Source organism: Megalops cyprinoides, chromosome 17 (genome assembly GCF_013368585.1).
Source record: "Megalops cyprinoides isolate fMegCyp1 chromosome 17, fMegCyp1.pri, whole genome shotgun sequence".
In the NCBI taxonomy this organism is placed as follows: domain Eukaryota; kingdom Metazoa; phylum Chordata; class Actinopteri; order Elopiformes; family Megalopidae; genus Megalops; species Megalops cyprinoides.
The window spans coordinates 19,953,102-19,979,599 of record NC_050599.1 but is presented as its reverse complement, the minus strand read 5'-3'; the positions used below and the strand labels follow the sequence as shown (position 1 = coordinate 19,979,599).

General features: G+C 43.4%; 1 protein-coding gene across 2 annotated transcripts in view; it reads right to left on the bottom strand.

Moving 5' to 3' along the window:
* Window positions 1-16,839: 16,839 nt before the first annotated feature.
* The window catches only part of LOC118792086 (prospero homeobox protein 1-like), a 35,963-nt gene continuing 26,304 nt past the window's right edge, over window positions 16,840-26,498 (bottom strand). For both annotated transcript variants that reach the window (XM_036549789.1, XM_036549790.1), the window contains exon 5: window positions 16,840-17,910. In XM_036549789.1, coding sequence (XP_036405682.1) covers window positions 17,725-17,910 — 186 coding nt within the window. In that variant the 3' untranslated portion in view covers window positions 16,840-17,724. The remainder of the gene's footprint in view (window positions 17,911-26,498) is intronic.

The window sequence follows — 26,498 nt, the reverse complement described above, 5'->3', positions numbered from 1 at the left end:
AAGTCAAGTTCCACTCTGTTACACAGTCTGTCTATTGTTTTGCTATAAACACCTCCTTTTTCAGGGCAAAAATATTCGGGGCTATAGCCCCGAATGATCGGACCTAATGACGCTACTGGTGTCTTCCATGTTAAATTGTCTGTAGTTCTTTTAAACCAGCTCAGCCTAGTATTGGGTTCACCAAACAGAGAATATCCCACTGTCCACATTTTCCAATCTTCAATCAAAAATATTCCAGCTGCTGAGACAGACTAGCTAATTTATATTTTCAGAGGACAATATCACTCTTTTCTTATATTTAATGTTACCAGGGAGTGAGATAAGAGCTTTGAAATGTATTTTTTGACAGGCATGCTATGAGAAGTGTGATAAATTGTGTTTCAGAATAATAAACTGTTGTTTACGTTTAATTAACTACGTGTGTTAGCATGTTTATGCTAAAAGCTCTTCCACAGTCACAGAGTCAGGAGAAATCTCAGACACCTGATGGGTGAAGCAACGTGCCAGCGCTGGCTACAGCAAAGCTTCGGGCCCCGCTGTGTGTCTTTCAAGATTACATTTACGACTCCTCCATTTGCCAGTGTTGAATTCCGGATAGGATAGGATAAGGTAGCAGGACACTGGACTGCTCACCCCACCGTGACAGTGAAAGTGTGTGTGAATCCTACAGCGGGATGAATGCATGAGCTCAGATATCTCATGGGGCTGTTCTCACTGTGTGCTAGTGTACCAGTGCTTACATGCTCCCTCTTCAATTCTAAGTATATTTGCCCTGCAATGTGCTCAATCCAATTAATTTAAATAAAGATTTAAAGATTTTTTAAGAACTAATGTAAAGATTCCTAACAAAACACTTCTAAATTTTAAATATATATCTACATGTAATGTGATACATATAACACATGTGCGTGTGTTAAATTATATATAATGTTATTATGTTGATGTTTAAGGTGTGATACAATGCACAGTTCATCTCTTGTAAACACTGCATGTATTCAATATATGTGTGTGCCAGAATGGGTTATGTGTGTGCGTGTGTGTGGAGTCTGCATGATGAGGTGTTCAATATTAAAGAAAGGGAAAAGACAAAGCAGGGATTTATGTGTGCCAGGCCTTATGTCTATGAGATTAAATTTAGTTAAACACCTCCTGTTCATTTAAGTAATTATATTAGAATTACCAGAGATTATAGACTGCTTTAGTATTAAGCCTGTGCCTGTAGCGGGGTCTTATTGCCAAATGGGTCAATAATAGCTCATAATTTCTGATGTGGGGATATGTGCTTTTCAAACAGTGTCAATAACGACACAGAAACAGTGAACACGTCCCCGTCTGTTGAGTTCTTGCATTCTGTTTGTCTCCTACAAGACAGAGGTATCAGCTGTTCTATCCTCCCAGTATGCCAGCCCTGAGATGCAAATATTTCTCATGTGACTACTGTATTTAGAAAGAAAATGAAGGTGTTTCAGTTAGGAACCGGCTGTGGAATTTAAATAGACCATTACGGGAATACAAATACCAATTATATAATAACATATGTTGCTGAGTAATAAGGAGAAAATTGCGTACAGCATGTCGTCGCTATTTTTCAGCCTTTTGTATTGCTTGCGCCGTGCACATAAATGAGAAGAGGCTATGCTTTTTGGCAAAGTGCTACATCTACATCACAATCTTTTTCGAAACTATTTTTTTACATTTAAGTAATTGTTGCTCTTAATTATGTACATAATAAGGATCTACATGTTGTTTTGCATGGCCAGGTGTGGTCTGCAAAGCTGTTCTGTATATCTCAGGGTATTGAAGTTGACTCAGTCAGTGTGGAGATTCGATGGTCCTTCTGTTTTGTTCCATGGTCTACAGTCCAAAATCACACTGATGGCTTGGGTCTCGCTGTGACCCCCTAAAGGATAATCTTGTTAGCGAAAATGGGTGGATGGATGCTGTTTTGCATGCTCAGTGGTCAGATATTTGCCAGTCCGCTAATTACAAGGAGAGAGCTTTTACCACACTCCCAGTTCGTTTTGAAACTTTTATTCCCATTGAACAAAGCAATAACTCCAATCAGTAACTTCAGTAACTTCAATCAAGGTTTGCCCATATTATGCTATATTATTCATTTAATATAAACACACATCCTTTCATTAATTTTACTGAATTTAGTGAATATGAATATGAATCTGAATTGTGTTTGTGAAGAAAAATGTAAGATTTGTATTTAATTGAGGGGTTTGTGTGGGCTTTGTGTATTTTGTAGGTAGGTGAATTTTTGACTCAAGAAGACCAGTGCAGTGGTTATGGTGTTGATTAAGAGACTTGACAAAAAGAAAATGATTGATGAGGTAAGACAGCCCATTTTGTTTTGGATAGACTGGCATAATGTCTCTTTTTAGTCTCACACCTTTGACAGATGAATTTTAAAGGGGATGATGGAGCGAGTTTTGCTGGATAATAGAGGAGTTCTTTAAGCAAACAAACACCCAAAATAATAATTAATAAAAAACTCTGGGGCAGAATAAGTTGTTCTTCAAAAAAAAAAAACTGAGGTAAAATTAAGGGGTCATACTGCACAAGAGGACATTAACAAGGTTATACTTTACATTTCTAAAGGCTATATTTCTAATGCAAATTTCACCTGTCTTAGTTTCATAGTATAGTCTTGGCCAGAAAAATGTTTCAATCAACAAATAGGATTCATATTAAAATAAGGGCTAAACTTTAGGTTAGGTTAGATGTAATAAAAGTCAGTGCACACAACTATATGTACCTGTGTGTGAGGGCAGGTAGCTGGGGTTGGGGGGTTCATTACTGTGTCTTTTTTTGGCTCTTGTGTCTGACCTGAGAGAACCATTAATAGGCAATTGTTGTGTAAAGTGGTGATCTGGTCACAGGGTGCTTGCACAGAGACAGGTATGGCCTTTCACACTAGTGCCAGGCAGCGAGCATTCGAGTGCAGTTTGGTGAACGGATTCAGCATGTCTTTCCTGCCCACTCTGACAGGTCTGAGCCCACCGGAGTGATGTTCACGTGCTACAAGGGCGGCTCTGCTCTAGTCCCCCTCTAAATGGACCTCTGTTCTTGCATGCTCCAGGCAGGGGGGGTTACGTGCAAGACCAGCCATATCCTGTGGCCATCTGCCAACGCTTGCCAGAGCCACTGCATGCTGGGTTATCAGATGCAGGTCTCTGTCTTTAAACTCCCAGTGACAGGCTCTATCATCCCCCCCCCCCCATCACACACACACACACACTTCCTGTCCACAAGTCCAGAGAGCTGATTGTCGATGAATGATTGGGGGCGTCTCTTCTAATTGACTCAAGCGCACTGGCCTTGATTGAGTTGGGGCAGCCATCACCACAGCTCTAACATGACTCTCCCCTCTCTTCCTCTTAACAAATATTAGTGAGCAAACTGGTATTGGGGTGGATGTGTTTATTGGTGAGCAGTTAGAATCACTTCACTATGAGAATGATTGTTCTGTTACAACAAATGGAAAAATAGCCACCTCTTCTGATTTAATTCGTGTTGAAACACACTTCAGAAAATTGAATACCTGCTGTGCTTCTGTTAACTTTGAAAGAAGAAATCTCCTTTGAAAGACAAAAGTCTCTAAAAGACATGGAATGCTCTGACCTTTGACATGTATGCTTTAGCACTTGGCTCAGTACTGAAAATCAGTAACAGAAATAGTCCGGAGAGAGGAAGGTTAGTAATAATCCTGATACTGTAAGGCACTGTATGTAATATCCAGACAGGTTAAAAGAAATTAATCTTTTTAGCCAGAGACTAAGACGATTTCAGGAGATTTGATTGAGGTATTCAAAATCCTGAAGGAGATTGAAAGTCAGACGTGACCTTTATTTGAGGCTTAGGGCACGGGACCTGGACCAGCGGGGGACGGGCAGGAAATTGAGGTCACTGATTATTTGACCTCCGGCGTGGGGACTCACCTAGTGAAAGGAAATGGATCATCATTATTGTAAACAAACCTGAAAATGCTAAGCAGTAGACCATGCATAGAGCTGTCAGGAGGACACCCCATTCTGACAACAAGAAAGCCCAGCTATTCTGTGAAGATATATAACAAAAAGTAAAGGCTGAATGGGTAGAAACTTGTGACAGTCCTCAGTACACAAAATGACTTTCCTGGTAAACAGGACATGGTCAGTACTTCACACAAGTGGAGCCAGGGTGACTCATTGGCTGCCTTGGTGAAGGTTTTTGACCATTTTTGTGACAGAACAACTTCAGCATATCCCTCCAAACCAACTAGGGAGACATGGAGCAGCTTTGCTCACAAATGGACTCCCTGTTTCAGGCATGACACACCGTCTGCTGCAGCACACGGTGTAGGATTCAAAGGCCCTATAGAGGTGGGCAGTCTTCCTAAAGCCCTATGACCAGTTTACCCTGCTTACATCAATTTGGTCTGCAGGCTTACGGTCCTGGGGAGTAGCCTTCTTGAATCCATTTAGACTGAGGCATCTACTAACTGTCCTCTCAGCTCAGGGTCACCAATGGGGTCAGCGCCAATACCAGTAACATAAAAAAAAAACACTCACTTTTGGAGCCCCCTTCACAATGCTTCGCCTGGCCTGTGACATGTCAGACACCACACTAGACTCCTCTGGGTTCCCCTGCAGATTGGTTTCAGACTGCAAGCCACCGCACAGTAGCACATTGTAACACGGTGAGTTCCATCTGCCAGGCTCTAGAATGAGCTCCTGTGCCACACTCTCACCTGGCAAACCCCAGGGAAACGTAATAAGCAGAGGAGTGGCGATTTCCTGGAACCGGTCACCACCTCCGCCTAGCTCGCTCAGTCTGGTCTTGTCAACGCCTACCAAGCCTGGACAGACGGTGTGGCACCACACAGCCCCTGGAGCAAACAACCCACTGGGCTATGACCCTGGGTTTGAAGAAACATGTTACTTGTGAAACAGAACTCACCTGGACACCAGATATGTCATCAGGCTGTTTATCTGGGCAGGTCCAGCATTACTAAAAGTGACTTCGGCTAACACTTCAAATCTTATGGTGCGTTTCCTTTGGTCAGTGCATAACTTTTATTTGATCATTGTCTAAATTTGACCCTTTCTTTTTCTGCAAGTTGCTTGCAGAGGACAACCAAACCCAGACCCCCATCCCCCCTCCAGATCCTGAGGCACGCATGCGGCAGGGGGCTCGCTAATCGGCTTTATTCATTCGGACTGTTTGACACGGTTGCACATTTCGCCAACCTTGATCGTATCCCCCTCATCTTTATGGGTCATGCTGGGCCCAACCAGTTTCATCTAGGAGGATCCATTCTGAACCTGTCCATTTTGGGCCGCTGTTTGACACAAGGCCTTGCCACTACCTGTTTCCTGTCTGCTAAACGGCTATGTCCCTTTCAACAGTTGCAATGGTAGACTGAGTGAAGACTCAGTCAAAGATGCATAAGGCAGAAAGGTACCATTTTTAAAACTTTTTAAAACTCACCGGCTATTTAGTTAGAAAGGTGATCACCTTGAAGCTAGCCGTGGTGCTAAGGAATCCCACTAAAGTTTACAAGTATGAGAAGAAATATAAATCAGTAAATAAACAAAAAAAATATCAGAAAAGATCACCTGAACATATGTCTATGTAAGTTAAAACTGTCAGATGAGTAAGGGAAACCATAAAAAACAAATACTCATGAACAATCCTGGCACAAAACATTAGTGTTGGCATGTTTTGCATAACTGTAAAATTATTTATTTCCCAGAAATATGTTATTGATATAATGCTCTGTGATTTATCTGTATCTGTCATTTATCTGTAGTTCTTACCAGAAGTGCTGTGTAGTCATGTTAGAGCATTTCATGTTTAGTCCACTGTTCAAACAATTAACTATTCCAACAGTAATAGTTAATCTTATAAAAAAGAATATCTCTGTCTCAGTGTCATTTGTTATTTAAGCCAATTGTCTCTAATGAAATTCAATACTGAAAATAACCCAGTAATTGAAAATTAAGGCTTTCAGGTTGATTGAAAAAGAAAATATGGGAACACCATGGAAATGCTGTCAATATGCATTCTGTTTTACACAGCGGTTACCTTTGCGGTAAGTGTCATCTCAACAAAACTGATACAAGAAACATGGACCCTTTCAAACCCTGAAAGCTTTGGCTGAATAGCATATCCTCCCATATATGAATACACTTTCCCCCCCATTTAATCTTAAATATGTAAATCCTCAATTTATCAGGAATTACTCAGTAGAGGGCTGATGTGTGAGCGTGGTGGATTATAATATTCCAGCCTTGTCTCTGATCCTCTTTACCTCTTATTCTTTTCATAGCAGATCAAACATGGAAAAAAAATCTGGGCACGTGTCTCAAGAATGTATTATTTTAAGAGACTGAAAAATTGATTTCTGAGAAAGAGAGGCTCTCCTTCTGACCTGGAAGGTAACCATTTAATCTCTGTGTTTCACTTCAAAATGATTTTTCTCTCTTTTTTTTTTTTGGGCAAAGAATAAACTATAGCTCTTTTTTCTACTTTGTGAAGATGGAGGAGTTTCTACTGAACAGCTCAGTGTATAAGATGGCCTTAGCTGGGCGGAGCGCCACCCTTCATTAGTGTATGAAGCAGGATGGAGTCATTACAGAGGACCACCAGAGAGGCACTTAAATTATGAAATTGATCTTGTGTAATTTGTCAAGAAGTCAAAGGTCCCAATGCTGCTCTGTCTGCTTTCTGCATGTACTGTCTGTATGGGCTACTCTCTAACCGGTAGCGCAGTTGCTCGGATGTAATGCGATTAAGAGAGGTCTGATGCTCGAGTGCTCTTTAACATGTCCCCTTCCGCCTTAGGGCAAAAACCTGTTGCGGGGCAGCCTCTCTGGAGCCCGTCTGAACCTCTGCGCCCCTGTGCTGCCCAAAAACCCACAGACACCAGGCACCCACAAGCTACCCTCCTTCTTATTCATGCTCTTTACCATAATGCCAGCTAACACACTGCACTCCAACTCCCAGCTTCCCCACTGCCTTATCTCCAGGCCTCATGTCACACAACCAGTCCAATGATTACACCCTGACACACATTCATTAATCTGAGGTCTCACAATTGTTCACTTGATAGCTGTCCTGAGAAAAATAACAAATATCTTATTTGTCATTTTTTTGTAGAAGTTTGCTTTCAGTTTCAAGAGTCTGGACTGGAAGACCGCTGTGCTCCAAGCAGGAGATGCATTTTAAGCATTTTGTATGCTTGTAGCCCTCTGTTTTTAAGTCTTAATTTGTATGCTCACAGCCACATCTGATAGTCTTAATTTGGACTGCAGTTCAATTAATATGTATCCCTCTTTGTTCCTCTGTTCCCAGGCTGCTCTCTTGAGCTACTAAGTCGCCAGTTGGGTTGGGTTTCCAGATTTCGGCAAGAATAAAAGAGAACACAATGATCTGTCCAACTGGAATTTGTTTCTAAAAAAGGAGGGGAGGGGGACAGTGACAGAGAGAGAGAGAGAGAGAGAGAGAAAGACAGAGAATGGAGAGACACAAAGAGACAGGAACTATCACAGAAAAAGTTTGGGTGTAAATACAAACAGATTCCAAACATAAACTGAATATTTCAGTATTGCATTATTTTAGGGCATTTTACAGATGGCCATATCCACATACACATAATTAGTAATTCATCTAAATGGTGCCAGTCCAATGCCATGAAACAATATTGAAATTGTGTCTGTGGATCTTTGTGAATGTGTCAATGTACACTGGTGTGACAGCTATTGCTTAATGTCTTAATGTAAGAAAAACTGGGCTGATGCCCATGACACTCTGTGCCATCAAGACTTTACTGAGCTAGGTGCAACTTGGATCAACCCAAATGCTTACTGTAGGATAAACAGGTGTGTTCTCAAGGGTACCGCTTATAGACTGGTAATAACATTAACCAAAGCCAGTTGTATGTACATGCACCTGTATATATCACTTTATTCATTTATCCTATTGTAATTCATTTTCTAAAGATATGTGATATGTTTTGGAGCCATAAAGCAGATGCAACCCCTGCCAGACCTTCCTGTAATCAAATTTATCCTTGTTGGTTTCTTGAAACCACAGAACTCATCTGTCCCATAATGCAATTTCAAAAGGAGGATCTTATTTGTTTAAGTGTTGTATTTATTGTGTGGGATTGAACTGCTTTTCTCTTTAATAGCAATAAAAAACAACCAATGAAGTACTCCCGAGGCTAAAGGGAATAAGTGCTTCTTGTGCTGAACTTGTGAGTGAACACACAGAGCTTTGTAAACGCAGTGTGGTGCTGAAAGGGATGAAACCCCAGATAAACGTCTGTTTTTTTCTTCTTTTTGATTCCCCACACTATCGCAGCCCTTCTTCAAAAACACAAGCTGGAGTGTGAGCGCTGTCTCGCCTTTCCCAGAGCGCGTTTGCATGCCGTCCGCACACTCGCGGTGAGATACCATGGGAGAGGACCTTGAAGGCAAAAATACAAAACACGAGTAGATGCGGCGCGTTAGAAAGCCCTGGGAATGCAAATATGGAGGGCCTTGGAAGTACAATAGAAGCCCGTCGCAATGGAAGTGCTCGTGGCTAAATTTCCCTGCTTTTTTTTTTTTTGAAAAGGTCCGTGAGATTGTTGGCGAGCCTAAAGCCCTCACCAACTTAAAAGGCTCTATTGACTTTTTAATGGTCTTACTGGGCTGTTAATTAAAGGGAGGCTGGTGGTCAGCCCCTCCCCTACGGCCACCACAAGTGTAGCTGACAAGAGGATTAAATGGCGAAATGAGGCTGGTTCAAGTTCCCACCACTGGGTGCCGCTAATACCCAGTTGCTCTCTTTTGCCGTGTCTGCCGACTAGTTTCTGTGACACCCCTGTCGCTCTTAGACGTTTCAGCAGCTCTGTAATCCATTTTCGTGTGAAAGTCATCTCTTTTTTAAAAGAGCTGATTTTATTTTAAGTATGCAATGGCTGTTGTGACTATTGGTCAAGACACTGAGATGTATTTGATTACTAAACAAAACCAAAACCAAGTGTAGCTAGCAAAATTTGCACAATATTTGCAGTTTTACAGTACAGGCATGAAAAAAAATCCTATTGCTGCTTTGATTGAGTCTTTGTGGGAGAGAGTTTATTGTGGTTTAATTGTGAATTTGAAATAAAATGAGAGTGGAACATGCAAGGAAACTGAGCAATGCCAAATAACATCTCAGAGGACCTTCGTTCTTGTGTCAAAGGGCTCTTTCAGCTAAAGTACACATTGTGAAATTAAGCTGGCTTCAGAGAATCTGTCCCAGATATCAATCTGAGACCATTTTTCGAGGGAGATGTTTACTCTATGGAACCTTCAACACTGCTCTGTGCCGTATAAGTGGGAACTGCTCTGTTCAGCTGGTGTGTGGGTATGAGAGAATACTATAAGCTAATAAAGACACTTTGAATAATAGTGTCACATTTTAAAAAATGCGCTGTAGATACACTATAATTTTTGTTGCATAACTACAGTATGGTTTAACAAAAAAAAAAAAACCCAGAAAGCTCAGTAAACATTTGCACTTTCAGCCATAATTTGGCCTCATGCACTTTTCTGCAATTGCATTAAGAAGATCTTTTACATTTGATTAGGTCTACAGACAGTTCCCAAAATAGTGATAACAGTTTATTTCACGTACCCTATCACATGCTCTCAACAGTCCAGAGACATAAGCACCATAAGACGCATGTTGGTTGACATTGAAATACAGAGACATAATGTGAATAATATCACTTACACTTCACAGCTCAATTGAAAGGAAAACCATAAAATAACTGACATGAGTGTATTTCACATAGCCTATCACATTCTGTCAGCAATATAATGGTGGAAACACCATAAGGGCCATGTTGCTTCACATGGTGTAATGAGCACTCCCCCCCCCCCCCAAATCTCACCCCAAAAATATACTGCCACTCTTCTCCAGAATCAAAAATGGGACAAAGGGGCATAAAGAGGCCCATCCCCGCCGTCAGGCCGGTGCGAGTCTTTGCCAGTCTTGGTTTTTAATGGCGTGCTGCTGGTGTCTGTGCGAGCATACTGGCTAACATCTGGTGCCGGATTGGAGAGAAGTTCAGTGAGGCCGCACTTGAAAATTCGGAGGCATGTGTGGAAACAGCAGTCCCCCCCCCCCATCCCCCCCAACCCCAGTCCTGCGGGGGGACTCCCCATTTCGCTGCGCCATTTGCTCAAGCGCACTTCAGCGGTGGAGCGGGCCAGCCCCGTGATTCTCCCCCTGGTTGCCATTCTGCCTGTAGCGTCATTTGGAGTAATGGGGCTTCGGTGCGCCACCGACGCTCAGGTTCCTCGCTGGCAGGCGGGAGATCCTGGCTCTGGCGCGGGCGATGTGCCGTTTGCTCGGCCTCTTTCTCCCTCAGTTTTTTTTTACCTCCTCTCTCTCTGTCCTCCGTGTCCGAGCGGATGCTGTTCCTTTGCACTCGGATGCTCCTGGCAGGACAATTAGCAGCACAGTGTCATCACAACACCAGCCACCCCCCCTTCCCCCACCCCCACCCAAAGAGGAGGGGGTGGGGGTGGGGGTGGATGTCCATAAAAGTAGCAGGAAGATGTATTAAAGGTAGTAAATATATACATCTAGTCAGTGAGCTGTGAAAGTTGTGAATTGGTTTTTAAAGCTTTGTTGAGACCAGAAAGCACAGATGTTAAAAACAGGTTCAGATGTAGCGACAGATGGTATTTGATTATGAAGCAGACTGTTCCTATAACACAAAGATGCTGCTTCAGCCCGACGCAAGGAGCTGTCAGGGTAACGCTCGGGATGCCGGGGGGAGGAAGCGCGCCCCTCCAGAGGTGGCCTTTTCTTCGGGACCTTCGTGTTCTCACCAGCAGAGCAAGGGCGAGAGAGAGAGAGAGAGAGAGGAAGAGAGAGAGAGAGAAAATGGACTCGATTTTTCCTAGCTATAAACCTCCCAGGGCACTCAGGGGATTGATTTACTGGTGCTGTTTGGCTTTGCGTGGCGCGCTCGGGAGATGGGAGCGCGAACCCCCCGCTCCGTGCCGGCGATCGCTGTATTTAGACAGATGAACTGGCATCTGCAGTCGCCTCTAATGCCTTTAGGATGATGAGGTTCTCCCGCACCTTCGCCGGGGACAAGGTCAAACGCAACGGAGATCCGCTCCGCTTTCATCACAATTAGAGAGAGCGTCTCCGTCGGACGGAAGCAGAGCTGGGCGCGACCCCCCGAACGGCCGTGCGTGCCGCCATGTAAAGGGGGGCTCGGGGAATCATGTAAGTGCAATCACCATTGCAGTTACGACATGACAACTTCATCAGCGGCTTTCATTTCACACCGACTGAAAGCGTATGCCTGGCGACCGAAGTAAAACAATTACTTTTTCTCTTCTCGGTCCAAAAATGTCCTTTTAAGTAATTGAGACTCCCCCAAAACAAGCAATAATGATTAAACCAACTAAATATTTAGATAGTGATACTATATTAAATCAATATAAATATTATTAGTGTTATTGTTGAGGTTATTATTCTAATGAAAAGAATGACGAACAGCGGAACACAGAAGCAATATTATGTCACCGTTATGTCTTTAGTGATGCGTGGGAGGGTAAATTTTTCAGTCGTGAATGGGCCAACACAAACACAGATGTTTTATTGTTGTCCTGTTAAGAAGTGCTTTTTCAAAGGGAGCACGACGAAATCAAACAGAAGGGGGGGCCGTGAATGGCCCACCTCCTCGTTACGGGGAAGGAGTGACCCCCACCTCCTGTTCGGCACCGCGGCAGGAGCGCTTCGACTCGCTAAAGTCACTCTCTGTGTCTGCCTATAAATTACACTGCCGGGTGCCTCTTCCTACAGCAACTGCAATAACAATACCATGCACTGCTCTGTCTTGTATTCTCATATATGTGTGTGTGTGTGTGTGTGTGTGTGTGTGTGTGTGTGTGCGTGTGTGCGCATGGCTGTGTATATCATCATATACTTTTATATGCACCTCCAAAATAGTTTTGTGACATGTTAACCATTGTTCGGCTGCTACAATATTTTAGCTAACCTATGCAGAAGATGTCCTGGAACTACAGAAAGTTTTGGCTTTACAGATATTCAGATTATTATTTAATATTACTTTGGTTGATAACAGTTATAAAAGTAGATAAATTGGATTTTAACTCTGTTTTGTGTTTTGTGGTAGGTAGTCATAATACAAACCATGAGTAATTGTACAGTTCCACAAATACATAGCACTTGTGTGCCTTTCCCACCCCCAGTGTCCTATAATTATGAATGTGCATTTTGAGTGATACCAGCTCTCATGGATGACTTACAGTCATAGTTTCCACCCTAAATTCATTACATTTACTTCAGTAAATGTAGGCCTGTAAGCATCTTCATGCACTGTTACAACTATTTTTCCAATCTATTGTTACATAGGTGAGCTGACTAAAACCAAAACCAACAAAGCAAGTTCGGAATTTGTATTTATTCTGCACAAGCTTGCATATATACTGCACATACATTCAGTTCAGAGAAGATGGAAGGCACAAGAGGCAATTGAACTACTGTCTTGTAGGTGGTACAAAGCAAAGGTAAAAGTCTGGATAGTATACAAAATGCTTAACACACACAAAATAAAATAATTTCATCATCCAAGCAAAAACTTTGTAGTACATTTTCTGTTTCTTCAATTTAGTAGCTGCCGAGCTCGCCTTGAAAATAATTTCTGAAATTCCATTGGCTACTTGCACGTTTTCTTTTTTTTCTTGTCTCTTAGTAATTGATAAGGGCTTCATTAATATTGTTTGATTCTACCAAATAATATTACAGTACATCCTTGGTAAAAAAAAAGTACACCATCAAATAAATTAGGATAAATTAAACCAATAAATTATGCAAAAACCGCATGACAAATTGACAACAACAAAAATCCACAGTCAAAATCACTAGCCATGTAATGGGTAATATATATAACTTATTATAAATGGTATATAATAAGTTATGATATATTGTATATTCTATTTATATATCTTATATATGTATAAGAAATCATAACATTGTCAGTTGGAATTACTGCACTAGAATCAAAGAATTATTTAATACAAAAAGCATAACAATGCTATTTACAACATATTGCTTGATAAAATAAAGGCAGTGTTTGATCACTTTCTGTTAATATTTACATACAGATCTGGGCCAATGGAAAATGGGGAAAAAAATCTTCCAAACTTCAAAAGGAACTTCACCCCTCTCAAACATACCACAAAATGTATCAGGTTTAAACGGTGGAGATTTGCTTTCCATCTGATACATTATTTTTATGTTCCACTCACAAAAAAAAAAAAAAAAAAACACAACTGATGTGTTTTGTTGTTGGACAATGCTACTTATTGTAGACTGTGTCACCACTGGTCCAATCAGAAGAGAGATGCAGTTTAAACGTGTTGTTCCAGCCCTTTCATTTGAAAAGTATCATAACTACACTTAATTACCAGCAGGCTTCAGACAAAATTGAGTTGAATTCCTGTTATGTGATGCAAAGGAGTTCCGTCAACTGAAAACGCAACATAAGTGCAATACACAGCAGCCTGTCCCCCACTGCACCAGTATCAAGAGCGCCGCACTGATCTGAGGTCAGTCGCAGCGGGTGGGGCAGTGGGGTAGTTCCAGTGTCATTCCAGTCACCTGTATGTACAAGCCTTTCCCCTGAGACACCAAGAGAGAGACACCGTTGCCCTGCATGTGGAGTGGTTTGGATTAAGTGCCACTGATGGGGGTATGATGTCAGGAACGATAGAAGTTCACCTAACAAGCTGTCTGCTTGTGCAGTTTTTAGGATGTGTCCACACATAACTGACCCATTTAAAAGTAACATTGGGGCAAAGCTGAACGGTTCAGTCCCTTTGACCATTTAACCATGAGTCTGTGTGATTCTAGTCTGAACGCAGCACACAAAGTGGTTTTGCACTGGTATGAGAAGCTACCCCTCTGTCAATGAATCCACCTCTCCAACACTCTGGCTTTGACCGTAGCAATTGTAATACTCTGAGGCACAAACGACAGCACATAGCAGTAACATAAAAACATGAAAACAATGTTCCCTTCTTAAAAACATCCAAGCATCACATTTATATTCAGTCAAAAATGTAAAACATTTTTTTTTGTGTTTTTTTCTATGTCACATCCATTCAATACAATATAAAATGAAAACAAATTTCTTCACGTAACATAAACCATGAGAATTAAATCTAAAACCTAAAACAGAAGTCTAAAGTGGAGGAAAATGTCAAACACTTCACACCGTGTGTGTGAGAGAGAGCGAGAGAAAGAGAGTGCGAGTGTGTGTATATAAGTGTGTGTGTGTGTGTGTGTGTGTCTGTGTGTGCCTATGTGTGCATGTGCCCGCATGTGCGTATCTGTGTGTATTTGAATATTGCTTCAATGCTTTCTATGCTACTCATTAATAGGCTAGTAAAACACGTTTGCACCACAGTTACAAAAAAAGGCTACTACAGGAATATTCATAACTCGAGTGCTGCCGCAATGATTGAGGAAAAATATTTTGCTTTATCAAATGGTTTCTAAAAACATCATACTCTTCAAAAAGGTTTTTCACCATATATCTGCGTTTTAATTGGAATTGTTTATCAGTTCTATAAAAAGACAATATTATGCATAGCTATAATCATCGTGTTAAAACACAAAAACAAAAACATCCATGTAGTGATTATTGCAGTCGTTGTAATAATTGTTTAGATATATTAGAATTACAGAGGGAAGTCATTAGCCATAGAAGGCACAAGAACAATTACACTAGTTGGGTTGGAGGGGTGGGAGGGAATTTCTCGACTAAAATGCTGTCTCTCACATTTCTTTTTCTGAAGGCTTACAAAACCTTCTGCTGGTGCATTACTCTAGGCACAGGCTGTTACCAAACAATGATTAAATGAAGAGTTCATTTCACTTCACAAATATAGACTCTCAGTATGAAAATTATACATCATCTCCTTGATGGATGTCACCTCTTGCCTCCTGCCACTAGCCACTACACTGTACACTGTGCTCATCAGGGAAGTTTATAGGCCAAGCAACATGGCAGATTTAATCTTGTGTAACACTCAGAGCCGCAAAGGCAATTTTCTCCAAGAGAGGCGATGTCCAGTTCAGCACAGAAACACAAGACAAAAATGATTCATGTCCCTTGAACCACGCTCCTTGTACTCCCTGCTCCACGCCTTCTCCTCCAAACCCACAGAGGCGCGTCCCTTTCCTAATTTCTGAATGTTGTACAGCTCCCGTACAGATTATGACTAAATTAAATGCAGCAGGATAGGTTTTGAACCGTTACTGTAGAATGCAAGAACGTATGAATGAACTGTGGGAGAGGCCTGTGATTCACATGGGAACACCGGCTTGAAATGACGTTTTAAAGTCGTATTACAGTGACCTACATACTCTGAGATTGGTTCCGGAAAAATGAAAACACAAAACGATTCACTTTATTTTATACGGTGGGTTAAGTGCTTTTGTCTGTTTCTAATGCTGTTTATTTTCGTATATTGCTTTTAGAACTGCTGTTCATCCATTAATAATCTGATGCAAAGTGGGTGAAAATTAGCAAGGGGTGGCAGAGGGAGATTGAGAAGAGAAGATCATCTTTTTTGTATTTTTGTGTTTTTTTCCCTCAATGCATAGTGAAAACGTTGGCACTTTGTCCCCAACATTGTCGGCCTTGTCCAGGGGCAGCGGATTCTGCCAGTGCTTGGGGCGTAATGACAGGCCCTCGCAGGCTTTGTGCCGGCTAATTCAGAAGTCAGCAGGTTTTTTTTTTTAAGGCTTTGTGCTGACAATAATCGTGGTCCTGCATTTCAGTTCATCAGCTGTATTTCCAAATGCAAAGCTGTGTAACGCTTACAGGGATCACATGGCCACCTCTTGCCCTCCAAAAGTCAACCAGAGTTTCACAGAAGGAAAAAAAAAACTGCAAAATCAGAGACATCTTTGCATTGTTCTTGTGTTTAACTGTACGGGTGTCCTACAAAAAAAAGTGCTGAGTCTGAGATGGGCTAGTTTTACTGAACGCTTTGCTCCAGCTCTTTATTTACCCAAATGTAATTAGTTGGGTAAATTGAGCAGTAATTTATCTTAATTTAATTTATCGCAGTAAAGACCTGGGAAGTAGACTTGGGATACCAGGGTGGTTTACAAAGCCAATCAGCTGAACTTTCATAACGTACAAACCAGTGTTATTTACAATAACTGCAGAATTCATCTTTAATCTGAAAATTCCCTAAATCTATTATGACCAACAGAAAAAGAGAAATTCAAACAAATAGGCAACTGACCCCTTTTGCAAGAATAGTATAGTGTAGTTTTATATATAGTTTTTTACAATATATTTTTATAGTGATGATATCCAGATAAAAAATAAAGGCTTAAATTGTCTAAATAGCCATATATTGTATTCTCTGTCACCATATTTATAGTCATGTATTTAGCAGATACTTTACAAAGATAAAAATACTGCAAAAAGTAATCATGCTAAACACTAGTTCTACCCAACCTATTTTGATAAATTCACTCACAAAAATTCATATTGTGGAAGGAACTTTTAAAATGTATTTTTAGCATTAAATTAATGGACAGTCACATAGTTCCATGTGACCATTTGTGCACTATGGTCTCTGAGAAAGTCCGTCCTTGAACGATAAACTTCTTCAAATTTCAGTTCATTAAATAACTCAACTATTGCCTGGCTGCATTCACCTAAGTGGACACTACAACAACAGTACACTGAGTGCATGTTTTTGTGTGTGTATCTGTGCATTTGTCTGTGTGTGTCCGTGCGTGCATGTGTGTGTGTGCGCGCGTGCATGTGTGCACGCGTGCGCTTGTGTGACCATGTGAGTGTGACCGTGTGCTTTTGAGCGAGAGGGGTCATTCAGTGGGAAAGCTTCCATTTTTTTTTTTTTTTTTTGTGTGCAAAACTGGCCAGCCTCAGTATGATATGGCCATGTTGCTTAGCTACAGGAAAGGTTGCTCTGTCAAGGAAAAAGCTGAGGAGCAGGCCTGTCTCTCCCTGGTGTCTGCGCTATCAGAGTGGACAGAAAACACAGGACTTGGATGAGTGCCAAAAAAAGGAAAAAGCAACATTTAGACACAGTTGCCACAGTCCCCAAACAGCAGAGTCCATGTCAAATATATTGTGTGGACAGATTCTACCCCTCTATTTTTGTCAATAATAATTTATTCCACGTAGAGCTGTCATGAAACCAAAATTATCACGTGTCAATAGCAAGCAATAATTACACGAATGATAATAAATAATAATAATTAAATCTATACAACCTATAAATGTAATGCCCTATTCCTGCAGGAAAAAAAAACCTTCACACACTTCAAATGTCTGTTGGTGAAACAGGGCCGTCTTTTTGACCAGATGAAAAAAATGTCAGGTTAACAGTACAAATAGCCAACCAGGCTTCAGAAAAGTGATAATCCCCTTTACTGAGGGGCAGGGAGGAAGGGGGGATTCACACAGTCAAAACACCCAACGGGTTCAATGTCTTTTCAGAGGAAGGAAAAAAGAGAGAGAGAAAAAGAAAAACATAAAAGAAGGAACGGCTAGGTCATTCCAGAAAAGCTGGGGCTTCAAAATGGGAATGCTACTTCATACATTCAAAGGAAAAAAAAAGAAAACACAAAAAAAAAACAAAAACAGAGTGGTAATGGAAATGTTTACTCGTGAAGGAGCTCTTGCAGACAGTTGGGCGATTTGAAAATCTCAGGGACCTCACTGTCCAGCTTGCAGATGACCTTGTAAATGGCCTTCTTCCAGGAAGGATCAACATCTTTGCCGGCGACAATGGCATTGAAAAACTCCCGTAACGTGATCTGAGCCACCTCCAGGAATCGGTCCGGAACCTGCTGATACACAAGGAGACAATGACATTAATAAAAGTTTTGAATTTCGATCTCAAGTCTCCGATTCACCAAAGGGAGGCTGCAGTAAGCCTCCGTGAGACTGAGGGGGCCTTTCTGGAAAAGGCCCGGGCCCCATCGGGGTCTAAAAATGGGGGTGAGGATCAAACTGGAACCCTGCCCCCCCAACAGACTCTCTTGCAAAAAAAAGAAGAAAAAATCTGACACTTTGAAGGGATCATCAGAGTAATGCTCAGTCCTTTGCATTAGAGGTTGATTTTATGTTACAGTGCTTTTTAGAATTCACTGTATTATCACACCTGAGGTTGACCATTGCAGAAATAAAACAGGTATGATCAGATTTCGTTATCTCACACTTCTTTTGGCCATACAGCTTGCACATCATTAAGCTCAGGCAGAAAGCGAGATGTTCTTATCTCTGGTTCCTACTTCCTTAAAAGCAACATAACACTGACTTGCATGTAACTTCCCATTTCTTGACACAATGATATCTACCTGTGTAGTAAAACCCCTCACTTCCATGTTTGATAAGAGGCAAGAGATAAAAACTGATTATGACCTGCAGAGTGAAGTGAACTCCTACAGTCCTCCAGAGTTTCATCATAAATCTATAACACTGGCCAGAGAAGGGGAAGTGGTACGCAGTTGGCGTTTTGGGAGAGCTAAGAGCACTGACATAGAGGCTTTCTGAAGAGAAGCTGAGAATGACAACAAAATGCGTACCCCCCACCCCCCACCCCCCCCCCCCCAGCCGTTCCACTCCCACCCTGCTGAGAACCCCAGATGCAGTAGGTGGTCTGAGCTAATCGATTTGGACTGACTTGACCAGCCCGCTGTTTCCCAGCCCTTTCTCGGCCTCAGGTGTTCCGCGGCCCCCCCATGCCCCCCGCCCCGTCGGCGCTCCCCGCTGAAGTCCGCCGCATTTAGTCAGGGGCCTCCTTGAAAAGACGAATGCCATCAGCCCTGATGCGAGCTGACTGCCCCGGTCGCCCCGAGCTCCCTGAGCGAGATCACCGATCCCCGGCCCACGGCGCGCTCTTCCATGGCAGCGCACGGCGGCTGGCGGATGCCCCCCCCCCTCGTTTAATTGACCCATTTTCCCTCCGTCTCTCGGATGGTTCCTCGGAGGGTTCCCCGGCGCGGAACGCTCGGAGAGGCCGAGACCGCGGCCGTGCTGGAAACGATCCCCTGATCTCTTTAGTACCCTTGACAGTCCCGCTCTACAGCACTACAGAGGTGATTAGACTCGCTGGGAACTGTGACACCTCCCCCTGAGCCGAGCCAGCCGCTACCCAGAAGCACTCTCACTTATAGCTACCCCCCGCACGACTCTGCAATCACACACCTCCTCACAGGCCTGCCCTGTACAGCTGTACTGGCAAAATAAAGACCACCAACTGCATTCTTGTTACCCAGTTACTGAATGACTGCAAATACACTGTTGAGAAGTAATGAAATTTAATGTGTTAATATGTATGACCTATGCATCTGCTACAAATATATGTACATGCTGCCCTTCCTTGTCCTTGTACACAATATCCACACATGCAATAAAACTAATAGGTATGAGGCAGCAGGTGTGGGTCAGTAGTGAAGCCCCCCCCCCCCCCCCCAATTTACTGAGACTCTAACCACACCTATGCAGGGTCTAAGTCAGGAAAGCAGTCTTCTGTTCTCTGTTACCTTTAAGGGCACAACTGTGTGGACCATCTGTAAACCTTGGAATGTTCACAACTGAAGTTTATTCTTTGTTTTTACTATTATCCTGTACTATTAACATTGCCTGCGACATTACCCTTTTTAGGATTAACAAATAATGGAATAATGGTGCTGGTTTTCTGTAGCATAAAAGAAAACCGGAAATTAATTCTGGTTTGAGGTCATATCATCAAATGCAGCACCCTCTGGCAAATGGGATGATGTTTTTGTCCAAAATACTGGACTTCCAAAGCTACCTAGTTAAAATGAAGGGCTCTGAAACAAATGCATCGCCTGAAATCTGAAAATAGAGAAAAATATCCTGTTTAAAGGGAAATTCCCTCATGGGAATCTTTTCAAATCCTGACAAAAGCCAAAAGCCCTTGTCTAGCAAAGGTGAACACGCGTACATTTTCCTGTCTGATTTTTCCCTCCCATCTCTCGGGACGAGGTCTCACACACACTCACTCACACACACACACACACCACACAGAAACCTCCCGAAGTCCTTCCGGCTTCGGCGGGTCTCCTTCTCCTTCGTTCTCCCCGAGTGGTATAGCCTTCAGGGGTCATTTCTTTGATTATGCTGACTGTCCCCAGCCTCCACAACACACAACAAAAGCCTGACATAGCAGGCTGCTCGCCTTCTGTGTCCTGCAGATTCTCATCATGGCTGTCAGGACATACCAAGGTTAGCGGTCACTGGAACGGGGCTCGTTGGCAAAGGCTTGCCAAACGTACTTGGCTGATGAATGAATGTCACATGGAATGGAAGTGGGGTTGGGGAGTGTGTGTGCGGTGTGTGTGTGTGTGTGTGTGTGTGTGTGTGTGGTTGGGGGGGAGGTGTGCAGATGAAAAGGTTATAGATATCACCCTGCTCCTGCCACCCCCAAACACAAAATCACCCTTTTTTAACCCCCTCCACCCACTAACCCTCTGTGACAATCCCCCTCACCACCACCATCCACTTTCCCTATTAAAAAAAGAGGAAAAAATTTGCCTTTCTTAAAACTGCCTTGTCTCTGGAGAGATGCACCCGGCATACGCCTCTCTGCGGAGCACACGTCTGCTCCCCCCGTCCCTCCCTCCCGAGCTTCCCTTATTTATTATCCTTTTCCTTAATTTCATGCCGCTCCCCCCCCCCCCCCCCCCCCCCCCCCCGAAAGACAAATGCCGAGCCGCTAAAGCAAAAAGTCCAGTCTGACTCCTGGGGGTGATGGGATGGTTCTGTGGCGTGGGGCTGCGGCATCGCTAAGAATATTCCTGTGAGGAATTTCTCCTGCCGTTTTTTACTATAAAAGGGCAGCAAAATGCTGACTGTAAGGAGAAGACAATGTCAAGGAGAAAAGGGTATTGGTATTTTGGATCCTCTTGACTGCTCGCCTTGGAGAGAGAGAGAGAGGGAGAGAGAGAGAGTTATTCTTGTCACAAACCCTTTTGTCTGCATCTGCTGACTGCTTGCCCATAGCCAGCAGCGTGCTTTAACTGTTTTGTCACCTCCTCTCTTCGCACGGATCAGCTGTTGTGCTTTTGTTACGGCTATTGTGTGGGCTAATCCACTGTGGCCGCTCTGCTGTGCGGTAAATACAGCCGAATCGCATCTCAGACAATTCTTCATAAATATTTCATATGGCCTTTACGACTCCTCGTTCCCCAATTTGAAGGGCTATAAAAATAAAAAAAAAATTGAAAAGGAAGGGCTGCCTTGCACTTAAATGCATTCAGGACCTTAAGACAATGAGGCAAAATTAGACAAAATTGTCCTTTCTGAGGCACGTGCGATTTCGTGGTGTTGGCTGTAGGTTTTTTGTCTCCTCAAATGAACAAGGATATTTACCATCAGGTCTATTGAGAAATGTATATACATATATCTAGACAGACAAACAGACACACACACACACACACACACACACACACATAAATATGTATATGAGTGAAGTTTCAATTCTATAGCTCTCACTACAGAACCAAAAAAATCAACCCTGACTTAACCATGGTTTTTACACTGCCTTTCCCACAAAAAAGCTGGTTAACTTGATTAAACAGAACAAGTTGACAGAGCTGACCTTTAAATCCTGTTTTTAGAAACAATTACATCTGCAAAACAAATATATAAAAAAGTAGCTGGGGGGGGGGGGGGGGGGCAAAACAAAAAGGGAGTGGTATGAACCGATATGAAATTTGCGCTTGTGAAAAAAGGGAAACTTTACTCCGTCTCTTATTAATTCAGAACAAAGATTTGTACACTGCGTTTCTTTGATTTCTATGACAAAAAAGGGACAGCTCTCTCCCTCTATTAGACCAGCGACACAAATGGGACTGTCGGCCTTTTGTTTTTGTTGTCTTCCTTTCAGCTCTCCCCGGCTTTGTTGTGGCCCCTGTTCTGTGGATCCCGGGGATAAGAGACCGCTGAACAAGAGGCCTTATGAAAAGGGATATTATGCCGCTCTTCCACGGTGAAACACAAGATGAGAGGTGGAAAAAAAGGGAGAACGCAGAAGGAGCGGGGACAAACAGGCCCGGCACTTCACCCAGCATTCATTCACCCTCGTGTGTACACTCGTCCCTCTGCACAAACTCCCCCAATCCCCGCTGTTTGTTAAGTAAATATTGATCAAGGAGAGACTTACCTCCCGATAGCAGCCACGCAAGCCAAGGGCTGGGGCGAGGGGGGCCGGGGGGGGCGAGGGGGGCCGGGGGGGGGCGGGGGGCGAGGGGCGAGGGGCGGTGTGTGTGTGTGTGGTGGGGGGCTGATGGCGGTGGTGGACAAGCAGTGCGGATGAAGACATGAGCCGTTTAATCGTGCTCATGCAGAAGGCCACTGCGGGGGGAGCCCACCCCTGCCTTTGTGCTCCGATCTCTCCCTTCCCTGGCAGTGCGCTTTGTGTGTGTGTGTGTGTGTGTGTGTGTGTGTGTGTGTGTGTGTGTGTGTGTGTGTGTGTGTGTGTGTGTGTGTGTGTGTGTGTGCGCTTTGTGTGTGTGTGTGTGTGTGTGTGTGTGTGTGTGTGTGTGTGTGTGTGTGGGGAGGGGGGGCTCCATTCAAGAATCTAAATGAAAACGCCACGCAAAATGACCCAAGCCAGAAAGGTGCTGCCTTAACCGGTGCTGAACATATGGAGGTCTGGCTTTTGGAGACCCCCCATGTAAGCTGGTCAGGGAGCTCAAGGTTCCCGCTAACTGAAACAGTGATCGAGCAAGGATAACATTTGGAAAAAAAAAAACTGGCTTGCGGTTAATGATTCAGAGAGCTGTCCCTTTTTTGGGGAAAGTTGGTCTGAATCTTACTGCATCAGGGAAAAGTAGGTATTACACCTTTTATTTGTTCAGTGCCAGCCAAACAAGTCCATTACGATAAATACATCTGATAGCCTTGAAGGATGCGTGGACCCCACATGCTCCAAGTTCTTCAGGTTAATTCGTAACTAGTCATGGCCTGAGAATGCCTCCCCGCCTGGGAAGCTAACAGCTTCTCAGGTGACATTAACTGTGTCTGTAGGTAGATTTTAATAACGATTCCTCTCCTGGTTTGCATGCCGTCTCTCTCTGCTCTGCCCTGATTTCCACATGTTGTTCCACAGTGTTCACTAATGCAGAGAGAATCCAGGCCCTCTTAACACATAAAGTCAGGTTACTTTTCCAGCCTCAGTACATAAGTAAAAATTCTGTAAATGAATCCTTGCTGCAGCTTTGAGAATCTTACAAATCTTACTTTTGGTTGGTTAGTTGGTTGCCGTAACTTTCTCTAATCGTAATCTTAAGTCAACAGATAGCAGACCAGATAATGTCCTTTGAGAAAAAAAAAAACAACAAACTAAAGAAATTAATGGGTGAAAGTGGCCCTGCAATTCCCAGAATCAGAGTTTTGAGATAAAAAGCTTTAAATTTAAGAGTTAATAGATTGACAGAGAGCAAACATATCCCAAGGTCGGGGGCTGAAGTGACTAAGTTCTTTCGTCCGTCACGACCTGGAAAAAATAAGTCCGGCGTCTGGGTCGAGGATTTGCACTAAACTTCAAAAGAACAATGTTCTGTTGAACCGAAAAAAAAGGGGGACATGCAGTACCCTGTGCACATTCATCTCCTGTAATCAATAGCCTATATGAGCTGAAACCTTCCCGCTTGATAAACTCTTGGCTGGGGTGTCACTTAGTCAAACAGATTCCAGGTTTCCCCCTTAGATAAAGATGCTTTCAAAAGCCACGGCTGTGATGCAACCAAGGTTCACAAACTATGCAGCCTTGAATCGGCCCAGCAGGTTTCTGCTCGAAAGCTGGGTAAACACGCTTGGGCGCTGATACCACTGGCCTTGTGGGGGAACTTTTGTTTTTCATTCTTAAGAAAACGTTCGCCATGTGTCCATTTCTCAAGGTGTACAACAGACTGTCAAGGACGGGGTCGAAGACGCAGATAAAATCCCATCGTTCCTTGCCCCCCCTCCGCCGCCCCCACCATATCAAATCAGTGTTTGATTCAGCTGCCCCAATCCAGCTGGAGAATACCCAGCCACAGTGCTGTCATTTGTGAATTCCTTTTTTCCATCACAGCCCTGACCCATACAATTGAAGGTATAATGGTATTGATAAAAGTACTGCTGAATTTCTGCCATTCCTAATAATTTTTCAGTTCTAATTTTAATAATTCTACGCTTGGACTGCGCCCAGTGAGGGTGAGGAGAAGCCACAATGTGTTGACTCAAAACTGAATAAAAATATGTGTAAAGACACTCACCCACTTCCACGTGCACCCAGATAATTGAGCTGTTTGGGCAGCAGCGTGACAACCCCCACCCTTGACTAAAAGATGCTCCGCAGATCCATTACAAAGAACATGGACGGGTGGGGAGTGGTGGGGTCCAGGAAGGGGGACCACACTGGGCTTGGCCAAGGGTTACAAAGTCACTTGTCTCTTGTTGCAGTTGCAAGCAGTGAAAAAAAGGGGGTGGCGGAGCCATAGGGGGACATCTGGAGACTGAAAGGGAGAGGGTGGGTGTTTGGGTGTGTGTGTTGTGTGTCTGTGGGGGGGTGTTCTGGATAGGACAGAATGGTTTAAGGAACAGAGTGGGCAGAAGGAAGGAGGCAGCTTGGAGTTGGGGTCTTTCTTGTCTGGTGAAGGGGGTAGGGGGTTGTTGGCAGTGAGACTAATGAAGTGCATGTGGGGGGGTTGGGGGGTTGGGGGGAGGGGGGTGTGGGGTGTGGGATCAATGCCAGGGCGAGGGGAAGCCGCGCATCAACGCTGCAGATGTGTCAAGGCCCCCCAGAGCAAAATAATGACATAATCAGCTGCGGTGTCACAGACCGGACAGCTCACAAGGTGACATGGGACAGGATGAGTGAGAGCGGGGGCCGAGGAGGGGGCCCCGGGAACACGGGAGCGGCCGAGCGGGACGCCTCCACCCGTTGCTGCTCTCCCAGGTGGACCGTCTCGCTTTTTGGAGAGAGCAGGGAGGAAAAGGAACAGCTGTTGCAGGACACTGCAAGCACAGCCATTTCTGATTCTTCCAGGTTCCTCTCCTTCAGATGTTTTTTAAATCAAACCAGCAGAACAAAAGAGGCCTGGTGTGAAGCAACATGTGTCCTTAACTCTAACAACTAAATGCAGGTATTAAAGTTTTTCTCCACACAGTCTGGTGAGAAAGTCTGGTCATGAAAACACCTGTGTTTGTATTGAAAAAAAGTCCACAAAGCCAACATTTTTCTACATGTAAACAAACTAACAAACTAGAAATGTTGTTCCAAATGGCTAAAATCATTACAAATTTTTTTCAGTTCCTTTGTACCACAACACATTTCCCTACAAAATGCTGTGCCGCTCTATCAAGTGGAACAGTTAAAATAATAAAAGGTCTTCCTATAATGGGCTGCCTTAGAATCATTTGCTCTACAAAGCTGTCCGGGTCATTTATCGATTGGAGCCCCTGGGCTAGCATTTAATTGCTCTCAAGACAAAGTCAAGTCAAACTCTCTCATTCATGTACAGCAGAAAGGCTGAGGGGACCACATGTCTCTAAATGGCGTCAACACATCAGGGCCACAATTTGATGTGGGGGAAATCACCTTTCACAACACAAGGGAGAGCATCCCTCCTATTTCATGCCTCAGAAAATCTTGACGGTGTCAATGGAGGGCCTCTTTTAATATCCGTAAATATTGCCGCTGTGCTCAAACCGGCAGAAGGACCTCTGACAGGCTCCTCCCCCCTCCGTCTCGGCCCCAGCTGAGAGATCTTGAGCTCTGCAGACTGCGGTCTGCCCTGCAGCTATTAACAGCCTCTGTTTATGATCAGCACCAGGTCCCTTCTTGACAGGAAAATATCCCAGGCAGCAGCAGTGGCCACTTTACACTGAAAGGCAATTAAAAGAAACGGTCTGCTTGGAGCACGGAGCCAGAGCCAAAAGGAAGCGTACGACGTGAGCTTTCCTGAATGGGATTCCTCATTAAGATTTCATTTCCAAAACCACAGCCACCATAAGCCAGAACCCACTTCTCCATATTTATTTAAGCAGTTGCACCGGGATCCTGACATAGCCTCATCTTTTCAGCATCACACTGCAAGTAAGGTTGCATTATATCAATGTTAGCTGTGGTGGGCTGAGGGAGTCTTGCACAATGCTGTCTAGATTTGGATTTTCCTTTCTTGAAACTGTGTATAATTTTTTACAATGTGTGAGAGGGCAATGCTACATTAGAATTTACTTACTTTTCTTTGTGCCAGATCCTAGCCCACACTTCCACATCCATTTCAAAGTACTGTTAAAGCAGAATAAGCTTGTCATTATAGTTAATCACATGTTTTGAGCTTTAGCATCACTTTTACCTAATCAAAGCTGTAGAGACAGTGTACTACTAATGTAAGCCAAACTGTTCTTATTACCC